The 15,814-nt window shown below is 57.0% G+C and overlaps 1 protein-coding gene across 3 annotated transcripts; it reads right to left on the minus strand.

Annotated features, from left to right (window-relative positions):
• Positions 1-441: 441 nt before the first annotated feature.
• Positions 442-15,663, minus strand: LOC140689546 (uncharacterized). Of its 3 annotated transcripts, XM_072950577.1 has the most exons (5): positions 14,301-15,663; positions 13,853-14,047; positions 13,005-13,226; positions 11,036-11,140; positions 442-1,804 (listed from the first exon to the last, which is right to left on the minus strand). In XM_072950577.1, exons 1-5 carry the CDS (start codon positions 14,457-14,459, stop codon positions 1,733-1,735), a joined length of 753 nt encoding a protein of 250 aa, XP_072806678.1. In that variant the 5' UTR covers positions 14,460-15,663; the 3' UTR covers positions 442-1,732. The 3 variants fall into 3 exon arrangements, with proteins under 3 accessions (XP_072806678.1, XP_072806677.1, XP_072806676.1); XM_072950576.1 differs by lacking the exon at positions 11,036-11,140 and having other exon boundaries at positions 13,123-13,226; XM_072950575.1 differs by lacking the exon at positions 442-1,804 and having other exon boundaries at positions 1,834-11,762.
• Between the last annotated feature and the right edge of the window lie 151 nt (positions 15,664-15,814).

The raw sequence follows: 15,814 nt of genomic DNA on the forward strand, positions 1-15,814 counted from the left end.
CGCCATCTGTGGACCAGGAGGGGCCTCACAGGGCGCTGAGTCGGCTGGCACCTAGGCTGCCAGGACTCTCTCGTAGTTGAAGCCCCTGGTCTGTGATCCTGTTACAGCGGCCTGGACAGGGACACCCCCACCCCTGCTGCTTCCTCGGTGACTTCCCGCTGGTGACACCACCTGCTCCTGGCTGTCCATCCCTGCGTGCGGAGGTGAGCCCGACCTCTCCCCCGTGAAACCTCGCTGCAGGAATGGATCCCTCTCAAGTAGCCCTTCTGCCATCCTGACAAGTATCGAGTGGGGGACAAGGGCAGGACTCAGGTGGAGGGTGGCCGTGGTGTGTCTTGTTTGGCAGTGTTGTCGCTGTTGGTCTCTGGACTGGCCATCTCCAGACGTTAGGGATGAGCGCGTGGAGCTGGGGTTAGTACCAGTACTGTCCGTGTTTTAATTTGCAGTAATCATTAAAATGCAATAAACCTGTTACACGCTAACTTAACATGTCCCACCTTACGAGAAATGACTGCTTCCCAAAGACCGCATTCCAGGGGAAGAGAAAATCACTGCACACTCCCGCACCTTATTCTCGGCTTAACGGAAACAAGGGGTGCTCACAGCTGTTCTGAGACCACCAGTGTCTGGAACCCCGGCCCCTACCTGGTGAGGGGATCTGAGTGTGGAGGGGAACACAGCCCTGGGGCTGGTAGGAACACAGCTAGGACCCCACCGAGGGTCTGGGCTCCAGGCCACCCTGGGAAACCGCAGCAGGCAGGCAGACAGGCGCGGCCTACGTGCGAGGACCAGGCTCCGACTCCTGGAACAGGGCCTTTGGCAGAGGACAGCTGTGTGCAGACTCCTAGGACCCAGAGTCGCTCTGCTGTGTGGACAAGCCAGTAGGGAGAAATTGGACGTCAGGGGGCCAGGGCGAAGGCAGGGAAACTGGGGGACATGGGTGGAGGGGACGAGCTCTGGATCCTGGTTTCCTGCAGGCAGGGCCACTGACAGTCCAAGAGCTTTGACTTACACAGATGAAGTAACGATGTGCTCTTCACCGAGGCGGAAGTGGCTGAGGAAAGCAGGGCGCCGAGGAGAAAATCAAGGCCCGTCTGGGGTCAGGCGGGCTCATTGTGGGTGGGACACCCTAGGTGAGGTGTGTGCGGGCAGCTGGCTCTGCAGGCGGGACCAGGGTGGGGGACAGGAGTCTCGGGAGCTGGCAGTGGACAGACATGACTCTAAGCCCGGGACCTGTGAGCTCGTCTGAGGAGGGCATGACGGAGAAGACGGAGGAAAAGCAAAGACAGAAGGACAGGGGCACGGTCGCTTCCAGGACCGCCGGGAAGAGTGGACTCACGCAGGGGAATGGAGTGCACAAACATTCCTGCAGTCAGGCACAGGGCGCTGGCCGTGGTGGGGGGACGGGGACAGGCACTTGGGGGAAGGCAGAGGGCGTGGACGGTGGGGGCGTGGGAACCCTTTCAAGGGGTTTTCAGTGAAGGAGGAAAACGTTAGTTGGGGAAGGGAGAGGGGGTATGGAAGCCAAGAATGCCCTAGTGCGGGGTGGGGGTGGGGGTGGGGGGCGGTCCCAGCAGGGCTGGAGGCTGCCCCAGGAGGGGAAGGGTCGGGTGCAGCGGGAAGGCAGCTGCTGAGAAAGGCCTGGGCGGCCCGTGCACAGTGGAGGAGGGGGCTGCGGACGGGCCCTCGCGCCGTGGGAGAGACGGATGCCGGACGTTCTCTTCTCGTTCCTTCAGTTGTTGTTTTCAGAAACCACAGAGGTGGCATCTCCACTGGCAGCTGGGACCTGGGAGCCGCTGGAGGCCTGAGGGGCAGAGCAAGAGGGTCTGGACCACAGGGACGGACTCGCGTGGCCGAGCAGCAGAACCGCGAGGTGGGGCTGTGCGCTGGGGTGAGGGTGTCAGCAGGACGGACGCGCTGTGCGGCTGCCGCCCCGTGTGGGCTCAGATCCCGGCGGTCTCTGCACCCACTCCTCTCCCAGACCAGCCCTCTCTGCCTCCTGCCGTGGTGGGTCCCAGCCCCGCTCCCTGCCCCAAACCCCCTCCTCCCTGCACCCAGCCTCTATCCACGTAGGGACAGGCTCCTTCGTAAGATGCTGTGTGCCCTGGGTGCACGGTAAATGTTCGTGTACCCAGTAGCACGCACAGATGGTAAAATCCATGAACGCAGGGTGCAGCTACCTCTTCGAAATCTGTTTTTGTTTCCTTCTGACCAGAAGCGGGACTGCTGGGTTGTGGGGTAGATCTACTAACTCCTCCAGGCACCCTCCCGCTGTTGGCAGGAGCCGGTGACTCTGGACGCAGGAGGCAGGCACCTGGAATAACCCCCCGCCGGGCAGCTCCGAGGCCCCGCTGGGAGCGGCAGCTGCGGAGTTCTGTGTGTCGGGGCAAAGCCCGCAGGTTCTGGCTGGGTTCCGCCTGGGCCTGTGTGCAGCGTCCTTTGTCCTGCCTGGACGCACAGCCATGGGAGAGGATGCCCAGGCAGGCCGCGGGGACCAGGTGGGCGGGGCGCCGGAGCAGCCCCGCCTCCCCCGCACAGTGACCACACGCGGAGCCAGAGACGCTGCCCCTGCGGCCCAGAGTGCTGCAAAGACGCTTCTTCCCCTGCCGCTGCCATCACAGCTGCCACCGCTGCACTTAACTAACACCTACTGAATACGCACCACGTGGCAGGTGCCACAGCCCCACCTCCCAGGGGAGGAACCACGCAGAGGGCGTCCAGTCTCACCCACCGCCAGGCGCGGGGCTGCTTCCAGGAACCTGCAGCTGCGAGACCTGCCCTGAACTGGCCGCCTTCGCTCCTGAGTCTGGGTTGCCTGGCCCGGGCGGGTCCGCCTCACAGCGTGTTGGTGGGGCCGGCAGAGGAAATGAGGCTGTTTCCTTAATTTCTTTCTTTTTCTAACTTTATTGTGGTATAACTTCTGTATAGTAAACTGCACATATTTCACATATACAATCTGCATTTTGATAGATGTATACACCAGCGAAGCCACCGCAATCGACATAGCTGACTTTTCCGTCACTCCCCAAGGGGTGCAAATCTCTAATTCCCAGTTTATCCCTTCCTGCCCTTTGCCCCCCTGGTAATCATAAGTTTGTTCTCTGTCGGTGAGTCTGTTTCTGTTTTGTAAATAAGTTCATTTGACTTTTTTTTTTTTAAGATTCAACAAAAAGTGCTATCATGTGGTATTTTTCTTTTTTCTTTCTGGCTGACTTCACTTAGAGGGACTGTCTCTGGTTCCATCCACGTTGCTGCAAGTGGCATTTTACTTTTTCATGGCTGAGTGGTATTCCTGTGTGTGTGCACACATGTACACACGTATGTACACCACGTCTTTATCTAGTCATCTGTCGATACACATTTAGGTTACTTCCATGTCTTGGGTATTGTAAATATGCTGCTGTGAACACTGGAGTGCACGTATCTTTTTGTATTAAGGTTCCCTCTGGACATATGCCCAGGAGTGGGATTGCTGGATCATACGGTAAGTCTACTAGTTTTTTGAGAATCTCTATACTGTTTTCCATAGTGGCTGCACCAAACTACATTCCCACCAGCAGTGTAGGGGGTGCCCTTTTATCTACACCCTCTCCAGCACTTATTGTTGATGGACTTTTAAATAACGGCCATTCTGACTGGTGTGAGGTGATACCTCATTGTAGTTTTGATCTGCATTTCTCTGATAATTAGTGATATTGAGCATTTTTTTCATAAGCCTTTTGACCATTTGTATGTCTTCATTGTAGAATTGCTTGTTTAGGTCTTCTGCCCATTTTTAGATTTTTTTTTTTAATTACTAAGGTGTATGAGCTGTTTATGTATTCTGGGAATCAAGCCCTTGTCAGTCTCATCTTTTGCAATATTTTCTCCCATTCCACAGGCTGTCACTTTGCTTTGTTTATGGTTCCCTTGGCTGCGGAAAAGGTTATAAATTTAATTAGGTCCTATGTTTATTTTTGCTTCTATTTCTTGTCTGGGTGGACTGCCTTAGGAGAACACTGCTGAAATCTATGTCGGATAATGTTTTGCCTGTGTTTTCTTCTAAGAGGCTTATAGTGTCTTAGGTGTAAGTCTTTAAGCCATTTTGAGTTTATTTCTCTGTATCCTGTGAGGGAGTGCTCTAGCTTCACTGACTTGCATGCAGCCGTCCAGTTTCCCAGCGCCATTTGCTGAAGAGACTGACTTTATTCCATTGTATGTTCTTGCCTCCTTTGTCAAAGATTAACTGACTACAAGTTTGTGGGTTTGCTTCTGGGCTCTCTATTCTGTCCCATTGATCCTTATGTCTGTTTTTGTGCCAACATCACACTGTTTTGATAACTGTAGCTCTGTAGTCTTGTCTGAAGTCTGGGAGGGTTATTCCTCCAGCTTCATTCTCTCTCTTCAGTAATGCTTCGGCAATTCTGGGTCTTCGCTGCAGCCGTATAAATATTAGGACTGTCTGTTCTAGTTCCGTGAAAAATGTCCTGGGTAATTGGACAGGGATCGCTTTAACTCTGCAGACGGCTTTGGGTAGTATGGCCGCTTTAACAGTATTAATTCTTCCAAGGATCCGGATATCATTCCATTTCTTTCAGTCCTCTTTGATTTCCTTAGTCAGTGTTTTGTAGTTCTCTGCGTGTACGTCTTCCACTTCCTTGTGGCCAGATAGTTCCTGTGTATTTTTTTGGATGCAGTTTTAAAAGGAACGGTTTCTTTACTTTTCTGATAGTTCGTCAGTGTAAAGAAATGAACTGACTTCTGTATGTTGATCTGTATCCTGCTACCTTGCTGAATTCTTTTATCAGCTCCAGTGGCTTCTGTGCGGAGCCTCTAGGGTTTTCTCTATAGTACCATGTCATCTGCATGTAATGGCAATTCTACCTCTTCTCCAATTTGGACCCCCTGTATGTGTTTCATTGCCTGGTTGCTGTGGCTCCGACTCCCAAGACGATGCGAACAGCAGCGGTGAGAGTGGGCACCTTGTCTTGTCCATGTCAGCGGGAACGCTCTCGGCTTTTCACCGTGGAGCACTGTGCCGGCTGTGGGTTTGTCGTATTTGGCTTTTATTATGTTGAGCCATGTTCCCTCTGCATCCACTTTGGAAAGGGTTTTTACCTTAAGTGGGTGTTGAATTCTATCAGACCGCTTAGAGTCCACGTGTAAGAGACACCACATAGTACTCGTCTGTCTGTCTTGCGTCGCTAGGTGTGGTAACGTGCACCGGGTCCGCGCACGTGGCTGCAGCTACTCACAGCATCACGTGTCAGTGCAGTCGTGCGTTGTCAGTGGTCCCTCCTCTCATTTCTTGTTTCCCTGGGTCCTCTCTTCTAGATAAAGGTTCATCAGTCTTATTTTCAAAAAAGACAGACAGCTCTTGGTCTCGTTCATCCTTGCTCGCTTCCCGTTTCCTTCCTCTGTTGACCTGGGGCTTTGCCCCTCTCCCCGCCCCTGAGGAAGCCGCTATCGCTGCGATCTTCCCCTTACGACTACTCCTCCTGCACCCCTAGACGTTGTGAAGTTGTCCTCATTTTCATTTCTCTTGTGGTGGCTTTTAAAAATGTATGTATTTAATCGTTTACCCATTGGGTTTATTTTTCAGCAGCATGTGTAGTCTCCATGTGTTTGTCCTCTTCCCGGTGTTCTTTCCACAGCTGACTTCCAGTTCTGGGGCAGGTTTAGTTCTGCTGAATTCTTTTTGGTTTCTGATCGCCTGAGAAGTTCTTCCTCTCCGTGAATTCTAATGGATCTTGCTGGGCGGAGTATCCTCAGCTGTAGGTTTTCTCACTTTTAGGACTTTGCAGGCCTAAAGGGAGTGCATGGTGCATTCCAAGCTCTGCAGAGGAAGCAGCCGACGGCTGCGTGGGAATTCCCTCGTGAGTGACTTTGTCTTCCTCCTGCTGCGTGTGGAGTCCTCTGACGTCTGCCGTTTTAACGATGTGTCCTGGTGTCGCTGTGTGTGTTCACCCCGTCTGGGGCCCTCTGCGCCTCCCGTCCCTGTTTCCTCCTCAGGCTTGGGAGGCTGCAGCCGTAACGTCAGCCGCCGCCCTTCTCCGGGTGGAACCTGGATAGTGCTGCTGCCACCTGAGCTCTCGTGTCGCTTCCGTCCATCTGCCTGCTGCTCTCACTGGGTGACTCCACTCGTCCTCAGTCCGCATGCGCCCTTCTGTGTCACTTAGTCGGCTGGTCACTGCTTCCAGACCGCTGTTTAACTTCAGAGAGTAGATTACTTGCCTTTGGTTAGGGCTTTGCTGTAACAAGGAGCTATGACTACAATCTGTGCTTGGATTCTTAATTCTGTTGGCACTTTCATGACCAACGTTTTGAATTGTCTGGGAGGCTGATGACCTTTGTTACAGACTTTCTGGGGTCCATCTCTGTTACGTTTCTTCCCAGGGTTCTCATTCTTTAGTCGAGTGGCTCCTCTGCCTTCTTCCTTTTACGTGAACTTCTGTGCATTCAGGTGATCAGTTCTCTGTTGTGGTTTGAAGGGGTGTTTCTATGGGGGAGCACCCCCACACAGACTGTGTCCAGAGCCTTTGGTAGGACTGGATTTGGTGTGGACGCCAGTCACGGCTTTCCACACGATGTGCTGGCCACTGTCACCTTGGAGGGGGCGTGGCTGGCGCTGGCGCTGGAGGAAGCAGAGCCCGTGCAGGGCGGCGGCCGGAACTCCTCTGCTCAGCAGCCAGCACCAGCCATTCAGGGGTCGGGGGAGGGTCTGTCCCAAGATGCTGCAGTGGGAGCCCTGAGGGTCAGCCTTTGGAAGTGTCTCTTCTTCCTTGCACTGGGGCCTCGGCCCTGAAGGATGGGTGTGCTGGGGCAAGTGGGGCTCGTGTGCCTGCAGAGGGGTGTTTGGTGTCTGCAGCTCTGCTCAGACGCAGCCCAACGTCACGTCTTCTACCCTGTTGTGGCTTCAGGTGGCTTCGCTGCTGTCAGAACTCTGGGCTGCCTCTGTGGTGCTGCTGGAGTAGGTGCCAACTACGGCCACCCCCTGACTCGGCTCACGCCACACCCCCCACACCCGGCATTCACCTCAGGCCTCTGGCCCACTTCTGAGTCTTTCCCCAGAACCGGGCTGCCCTAGACACAGAGCCAAGGCATGGCTTGGAGGAGTAGGGGGCACGGCTGCTCAGCTCAGATTGGCCTGAGGAGCCAGGCAAGGTGGCAGCCACCAGGTCAGGCCTCTCCCTGCTGTCCGGAGGCAGGCACACTCACGGATGCAGTCTAGGCTTCCCCAGCCGGCCAAGGGAACTCACCTCCATGGAGGACTCAGACGGGGGCACCCAGACGGGGGCTTGATCCCCTCACTCACCACGGCAGTGAGTGCCCACGCAGCCCCCTTTCCTTAGCCCCCTTCCAGGAGTGCAGGTCCTGAACCGATGGTTTTATTTCCATCCTGTGTGGCCCTGTGTCCTTCTTATGGGGGGGTGTGGGGAGAAGGGGGAAGGCAGGAGACACGTACCACGTGTGTATCTCTGCAATACCGACACAGGCTTAAGCTGCCTGGCACTTACACACGTACTATTAGTTCCTTCGACGCGCCGCACGTCGCGAGGATGTTAGAAATGACTGGCCCGAAAGAGCCCTAAGGTGAAGACTGACTGAAGCTCCAGGATCGATTTGTCCGGTTTTACGTCTTTCCCTTAGTTGACTGTAAACTGTTTGCCAGAAAAACACCTGGAAATGAAGTGCTGATACTTTTTAGTCCACTAAATAATTTTAGCTACGCTTAATGTAGCTTGTTTTAAGTCCTTCATAGAACTGAAAAAAAAAATTTAAGTCGAGCATTTTAAAGCGCTATTCATTTACAAAATAAAATAGTTTTACAGGCGTGCAGTTAAAAGCGACTGCACAAGACCTCTCATGAATGTAACCGCCGCCACCCCAGCAGGCGGCCCTGGTGCTGGCAGGCAGGGCACAGCCCGCCAGCAGTGAGGCGAGGCCCTGTGCAGACACCACCATGTCACAGGTCTAGGGTTCCCTGGATCAAGCCACACACCAGCAAATTCTCCAATAAGTGCACATTTTAATAATCAGTATTTGACAGCAGATGAAAACACTCATTAGATTAAAATGCTACAAGCTTGTCTTTGCATCCATTCACGACAAAGGGAGGCTCCTCTGGCTCTGCCGTCAGCCCCTCCTCCGCGGGTCTCCTCCCTGACTCTGGCCCCCCGCCCAGCCTCACTGTAGGGGGTCCTCGGTGGCAGGGTCTGGCCTTTCTCGGCAGCAGTTTCCTTGCAGATTGCTGTGGTTCTGGCCGGCCTGTGAGGGGCTGAGCTCAGGGCCGTCCTACTCTGCCATCTGGGGAATCTCCTCCTGCAGGTAACTCTGACTCCCCCAGACCCACCTGCTCACGGCCTTCTGTTAACGAGAAGCCTTACTGACAACACAGCCCGTTAGCCTTCTATGTGGTACATGCGCTATACTGCGTTCTTACAGTAGAGCTAGAGAAAATGTCAGAGCCATGACACGTTTACACTCTGTTTACCAGTGAGGAACGTTCACACTGTTTACAAGGTGAACTGTCAGCACGTTGACATTACAGGATAGAAAGCACTGCAGATGGTCGCACAGGACTAACCAGGCACCAACACCTACGTGACCACTCGTCCTGACTGACAGGCACAGCGGTTCATGCGCGGACAGCGAAGCAGCCACCTGGCTCACGGGGGGAGGACACAGCGTCACCTGCCCCTCCAGCAAACAAGGTGCGCACTGTCCAGCCCCCCGTGTCCAGCCCGAGGCCGCGCAGTGGTGTGCCCTGGGGGGACGGATTCAGGATGGAGAGAAACAGGAAGCATTCTGTGCGCCAGAAACCAGCGCTAGACGGTCAGAATGCATATTCAAAGATTTCAGTGACCCCCGAACCTTGCATCTTCCCATACACAGAAAAGCACTAAAACTGTTACCCTGCAAGGTCTGGGGTTATTTGCTGTGTGTGTGACAAGCAGTAATCTCTATTTGACTATGTTTTTTTTCCCTTCCAGCAAAAAATCCTTACACCCTGGCTCCTCCCTGACCCCACTGAGAGGCGGGCTCCTGGGCTACAAGCCTCAGTGAGGCCCCAAGGAAACCCTAACTGGCAGCTCTGAGGTTGTGCTTCTCTTCAGCGGACAGTTCTGGCGCCTGCGGCGGGCCCCGAGCAGACGCCTCGCTGCCCGAGCTCCACGCTGAGACTGGGACCCACGGGGGCCTGTGCTCCACCGGCCTGCTCGGTGCGCCCCTCCTGGGTCCTGGCACTCCCGTTCCTGGCTGGTCCTGCCTTACCCGGCAGTGGATAAACTCCCTGCTGGAGGAGCAGGTTCTCAAGCAGAGGCACGCGGGTCGCCCCGGTCAAGAGACACTGGGAAGATCTGTGGGACACCGAGCGCGGCTGGGCTGGGTGACTGGGTGGGAGGCTGGCCTGCCATCACCCCCTAATCAGCTACTCACACCGAGACCGCTGGGACAAAAACGAAGACCCCTCCTGAGAGCCTGCAGCCTGGCAGAAGGGACACCTCCCCCCCTCGGCAACTGGGAAGCCCGTGGGAGGGGTGGGGGCAGGTCCGCACATGGGGCTGCCATCCCTAGAGGGAAACCCACTCACTTTAATTCACACCGCGCCCGGCTGGGGTGGGGCGTAAGGGCCGGTCACTCAGTGCTCCGACCGCCCACAGTGGCCCAAGGCCTCCAAGGGGAGAAACGGAGACGTGTAAGAGGGCTGCGGTGACCCTGGGCTCGACCCCGGACTGGGGCCCACAGCAGCACACCCGCCCACCACGTGGTCCTCACCAGTGATTTCTGCCCGACAAAGCGACCGTGGGACGGGGAACAAAGCTTCAAAACAAAAGAAAGGAATGACAGGTTGCCAGCCTCCAGCCAACACCCAGGCCAGGTTCCCGCACGACACGTGTGGGATTTACACCTGCAAATACTTGCGGGGGAAGCGCCAGGGAAGGAGGCCTCAACCTAACATGGCCATCCAGGTCCTTCTGGCACCCTAAGTTCCTCGGGAACACGGCCAGCAGGGGCGGCCCGGCTCAGACAGCACTGGCTGGTCTTTAGAAGGTTCCAAGAGAAGAAATAACTTTTTTTGCAGGAAACCAACAAAAAATTACTTGAAATGATGTCAGGATTTTAAAAAGCTGCTATGTTAACCCGCCTCTCCCTCTGCTCTGCCCCTCAGGAAAGCGCGGCATCTCCTGGTAGATCAGAACCCCCCCCCGCCCGGTTTTGCCCGGGAGGAGTGACGCACAGACGCACAGAAGACTCGGGGGACCCGATCTGACAGCAGGAACCTGGGTACAACCCACCGCCTGTCAGCCGGAGGAGACAGGGTGAGAGGGCCACACGCCGCCTGCCACACAACGTGGCCCTGCTCAGGGGAGGAGGTCGGCTCTGATGTCCTCATCGCGGGCGTGAGCCTCAACGCTGGGCTGGGCAAGGGAGCCGGACGCTGGGAGCGCGCGCAACGGGCCCTGGTGAGGATGTCCTTTTGGCCACATGGCAGAACTCGGGGGGGGGGGGTGCCCGCCCAGCACACACTCATGGCGACGGTCCCCGGGCCACCCCCTGGCCCACGGCAGGCTGGGCCGCAGGCGTCTACTCCGCACAGCCAACCCTGCGGAGCTAGGAGCCGTTGGGGGGGCAGGACTGGCGAACTGGACGGGAACCACGTGGACCCCAGGCTGCTCGTGGAAATGAGAGCGAGCGAACGCATCCCCACAGGAAGTACTGACGAGGGGAACCTGCAGGCCTAGCAGCTGGAGAGGAAGGCGAGCACCTCTGTACTCCGCCCGAGCAAGTGGAGGGGACGTAAACACCTGCAGAGCCCGCAGGCAAACTGGGGAGCAAACGCAGCCGGAGAGGAGCCCTCTCCCCACAGCAAGGACGCAGGCATCTGGGGGGGCACCTGCCAGGCGCGGGCAGAGCCCGTGTCAGGGGCTCTGAAGATGCCCTGGACACCCAGGAGGGGCGTGTCGGCCCGAGGACAGCCGCCAGCCCTCAGCAAGGCTCTCGCTGGGCACCTGCCCTCGGTCTGGCTGGCTCTGTGGTGACAGAAAGGACACACCTGGCTCCGTGCTGGATCCGTTCCTGTGGCTCCAGCCCTGGGCTCCGTCTCCTGGGCTGAGTCCTGCTGGTTCTGCACCTTTTGTAACAGGATGTCGCCTAGAGCCTGAAACACACGGGAGAGCCCACTCTCACGGCTCTGACCTGCAAGGGCAGGACACCTTCCCATTCACAGAGAGAAGACGTTGCAGGGCAGAGAATCACACCTGTCTCGCTGGAGGTTTACAGGGACGCCAGGACCTGACCCACGCGGACAGCGGACAAGCGGCAAGAACAAAGGATTCCGACACCAGGAAGTTTGCAACAACCAACCACACTTTTAGTACAAAAGGGGCCTGAGTTCTGACTTGGGGAAGATGGTTCTCCAGGACACTGGTCCCCCATCTTCTCGGTCTGCCGGCTTTCCCAATGAAGTCGTCATTCCTGCCCGAGCACCTCGTCTCCCAGTTTACTTGCCTGTCGTGTGGTGAGCAGGAGGAGTTTGGCCTCGGGAGCATTATGACAACAAGACGCAACAGAAGGAATGCCTGGCGAGGCTGTCCTGGGCCCTCCAGGGCAGCCAGGGGACCACACAGACCAGAGCCGGGCCCAGACAAACAGCCGTGATGCCTGCGGCACAACCCCGAGTGGTGGGCAGTGGCTACGCAGTGATGCGCCGGGAAGAGCAGAACCAGTGCTGCAAAGGCTTTCCTCGTCCTGGGACAGGGCGTCTCTGTGTCACCAGGTTCCTGAGAAATTGACGGGACCTCAATAAAGTATCAGTTAACTTTTTTCCTGCTGTTCGACAAAAACTGTCCAATGTTACAGTTCATCTAAACACTAAGAACAAGCACGGGGCCACGAAAACGAACGCTGTGCCGCGCCGCCCCACAGGGTGCAGCGACGTCCAGAGACGGGGCCGCACACGCAGGGAATTCAGCCCAGGAGGGCGGGTCTCCCCTCGGGACACTAGACGCACTCCTGAGCGCACGGTGCTGGGACAACTCGAGAGCCTTCTGGAAAAAGACGAAACGCGATCCGTCCATCACACCACATGCAAGAGTGAAGCTACGTGGACCAGAGATTGAAACGTGGGAAAAGTGGGGCCACACGATTACCCTCTAACCTGGGCGGAAAGGAAGATTTTCCGGCTGATTTAAAATCCAGATGTAACGAAGAGCTACCGATTTGACTTTAAACAGCGTGTGTGGAAGGAAAAAGTTTTCCCCTTGCGATGAGGACTTTCAGGGTTTGCTCTGTGCACGTTCACCCGCGACACGCAGCAGAGTGAACAACGCTGCCCGCGCTGTGCCTCACAGCCCTGGCGCTCCCTGACTCACAGCTGCAAGTTCGAACTTCCCGCTGCCTTCCTGCAGGCCCCCAGCCCCCGCCCACCTTGGTAACACCAGTCTGCTCTCCTGCTCCAGGTCTGCCGCTTTCTGCAGTGCAATCACCCACAGCGCTGTTCCGTTCCTGTCACACAGCACGGGGGTCACCTCTGTGCGGCACAAGCGACCATCACGGCAGGTCTGTCACCATCCGTCACCAGACGAAGGTGGCACACGACTGCTGCTTCCCTCACCAAGACGCTCGAAGCGGGGAGCTGGATGGCACGTGAATTACGGTTCAAGAAAGCTGTCAGAGTGAACGAAGCCTGAAGGAGCAGGATGCGGGAACTGAGGAGAGAGTGACTTTTCTCTGAGCGCAGCTTTTTGAACAGTTTTGACTTTCGGGTAATGCTCTACATACTCCAACATACAATCAAATTAGCAAGAACCGGACAAGACCTAAGACTGAATGCAAACAGCGACGAGGGACCTGTCTCTCAAACGATGAACGGGCTCACCAGAAGGGGGCTGGGAGGAGGGCACCGAGGGATCTCTGACTGTACACCCTCCGAGTGAGGGAGAGAACCCCGCCAGCACACGGCAGCCTCCTCGTAGGGGCCGGATGTGTGTCTGCAGGCCGCAGCTCTGCACCTCTGCACACACCTGGACGCACACTGCCGCTGGAGTCAGGTCCTCGCTGCTCAGGGCGGAGGGGCAGGCAGGGAGCCCTGGGCTGCAGCAGGACAGCCCGGAGGTTACGACCTTCGAGCAGCGAGCCCACCTCGGACTCACGCCCCGACGTCCACACGCCACTCCTCCCAGGAACCGGGCCTTCTCCACGGAAACGGCTGAGCCCAGTGCAGGGACAACACAGAGCAGGGCATCCTGTCCCGGGAGAAAAAAAGGACGTGGTCAGAAACAGCGGCAGGCAGGAAGGACCCTGGGGCCAGCCCGTGCTCCGGGCACCTGACGCCGGAGGGGCGAGGGGGGCAGACAGCCCCGATGGCAAAGGATGAACTGATTAAGGTTTACCCCACAGTCCGTGGGTAACTGGCTCCAAATTAGAACGCAGCCCATCATTTTCAGCGATGTTCTTTTCAGCTTATTACCTTTTTTAAGAGGCTACATGTTTCACTGTGAAACAAGCAGTCCCTGGAAGACGGAGAACGGGAGACCAGCGTGGCCGGCCTCGAACTTCCTGAAACACGGTGCTCCGCACACCCAGCTCCCCCGGCCGCGAAGCCCTGTGCTCTGGGTCCGCCCCACGCGGAAGTAAAGCTTCTGGGGCAGAGCAACCAGGCTTGAAGTTTCTCGGAAAAGAACTGAGGGTTGTCTCAACAGAAACAAAAAAACTGGCTGAGACATGCCCGCTTCCAACTGCGGTCTGGCATCTTATGTCTTACCACTGACAAGGCCGCAAGCGCCGTGAAGGCTGCAGAGTGGAAAGCGGCAAAGCAGAGTCCCCAGGGAAGCAGCAGCATGGCTCCAGGACCGGAAGCCCTGACACTTACCCCCTGATGGCTGCGGGTGGCGGTGACGGGCTGGGTTTCGGACTCTTCTGAGTGCTTGGGGGCTGCAGGCGTGTACGGCCAAGGAACGGGAGCTGCTCTGACAGCACGCAGACCCGGAGGCTGACGCTCCAGCTGACGGCGGGGGCGGGTTCCGGGTCTCCCGGCCTGCACACGCCCTCCTCTGTGCAGACTCAGCTGGAAGCGGGCAGGGGTGGCAGCTCTCCGGTCTCACAGTGGCGGCCCCACCCCCAGCACCTCAGCACCTCCCGAAGGCCCCCCTCCTGACACCATCGCACTGGGGTTAGGAGTCCAACGTGTGAACCTGGGGTGGAGGGCAGACCTGCAGTCCGCCACACCAAGGCCTCCAGAGACTGGCGCGCCACAGTGAAACTGCACCACAGTTAGGGAGGAACCCAGTAGGGAGACAGGTTACAAAAGGGGCCTATACCTGTTGCCGTCGTGTTGGGTTAGGTGTCCCTGTGAGGCTGGCGCCGGTGCTCTGGGACTCCTGCTCTCCGTGGCAGGCACTCACCTGGACAGGTTTCCAGAACACTCCGGGTCCCCAGTCATTAGAGAAAGAAAATAGAGATTTCTGAGTTTTCCACATCACTGCACCCTAAACACGATCAGGGAGGACAGCACGCACCACTGCACACCGTAGTCACCAAGAAAAGGAAGACACGTAAAAAGAGAAACACTGAATGAATGAGCTCTCCCAGGAGCATGGGTATCTGGTGCAGAAAGAGGTGAGCTCTAAGCACCCATGTGCACCGTGGAAGTGCAGGCAAACACAGTGTGTTTACCTGGGGGAGCTGAGATCCTCGCTCAGAAGTGGCTCTGACTGTCGGGGGGTGGGGGGGCGCTGGCTCACCTGGCATCCGGTCCACCTCCTCCTGCGGCTGCGGCCCACGGTGCAGGGTCCCTCCCAGAGCTGCCAGCCTTGGTGAACTCTGTCCTGAAGGGACGGGTCAGGTCTGAGCCCGGGACTGGCAGCCTGGCTGGAACCCTGAGGAGGGAGGCCGCGAGGGGCACCTGCTGGAGCCATTCTCTGGGTGCTCTGATCCCAGAGGGACTGCTTCATGAGGCCCAGGGCAGCCCTCCATCCATAGGCTTCAGAAAGTGAGAAACCCCAGGTGTTCAGCGGAGCAGCAGCGGAGCTCAGCAGGTCAGGACCCTGAGGGGCCTGGGTCTGAGGGCGAAGAAGGGGCCGAGCCCCACCCTGCGCTTCAACAGCCACGCGGGCGCCTCTCTGCAGCCGCTTCCACACACGCTGCTGGAGCCCGCAGAGCACCTGTGGCCCGAAGGCAACGCCTGTCAGGCAGGAGGCGCCTGGTGCTGCATCATCGGGGCACAAAAGGCCCTTCCTACCCGGACGCCCCGCCTCGTGGTCCTCCCGGGAGCTGGCGGGTGGAGACCGGCCATGTGCTCCCTGGCACCCCCACCACTGTGCTGCCAGCATCTTCGTGGAGATGCCGGGTGTAGAGGCTGAGCCCCAGTGAGGGTCAGGCAGAAATGAATCTGAACAATTCAAACCTTAAACTGAGTTTTGAAGATGTGAAGGCTTACTATCAGGTTTTGTGTCTGTGAGAGAGAACACATGCACAGTGAGGCAACAGTGTTGCGACCAGAACCGACGAGCTTCTGGGTTCTGTCAACAGCAGTTACTTTACTAAAATTCTGCTGGGTGGAGACACCACGCTCTCTCTGCTCTCACCACTCGGGGCCCGGGAGGGAGCCCAGGGTCTCCAGTGAGCACGAGGGCGACTCAGCAGGGACACGACTCGCGGGACAGTTTTAAGACTGCAGTCAGTTCTTAAAATGACATGACCAGGCATTACATCTCCTCACGTCAGAGCACCGGAAGTCCGCGTCCGCCATTCTGAACCGGCGCACGCGATTCTCACCACGAGTGAATGTGTTTTTCCAAAACATTGTGAGGGGGCTTTCAATCAATACAAACTG

Source organism: Vicugna pacos, chromosome 26 (genome assembly GCF_048564905.1).
Source record: "Vicugna pacos chromosome 26, VicPac4, whole genome shotgun sequence".
NCBI classification, from domain to species: Eukaryota; Metazoa; Chordata; class Mammalia; order Artiodactyla; family Camelidae; genus Vicugna; species Vicugna pacos.

Coding starts and splice junctions, on each gene's coding strand:
- LOC140689546 (XM_072950575.1), bottom strand. CDS start 14,459: ATGTGGAAAACTCAGAAATCTCTATTTTCTTTCTCTAATGACTGGGGA. Junction 13,227..13,852: donor CCACCCGCAGCCATCAGGGG/GTAAGTGTCAGG, acceptor CTCCCGGGACAG/GATGCCCTGCTCTGTGTTGT. Junction 11,763..13,004: donor CAGCGGCAGTGTGCGTCCAG/GTGTGTGCAGAG, acceptor TCAATTTCTCAG/GAACCTGGTGACACAGAGAC.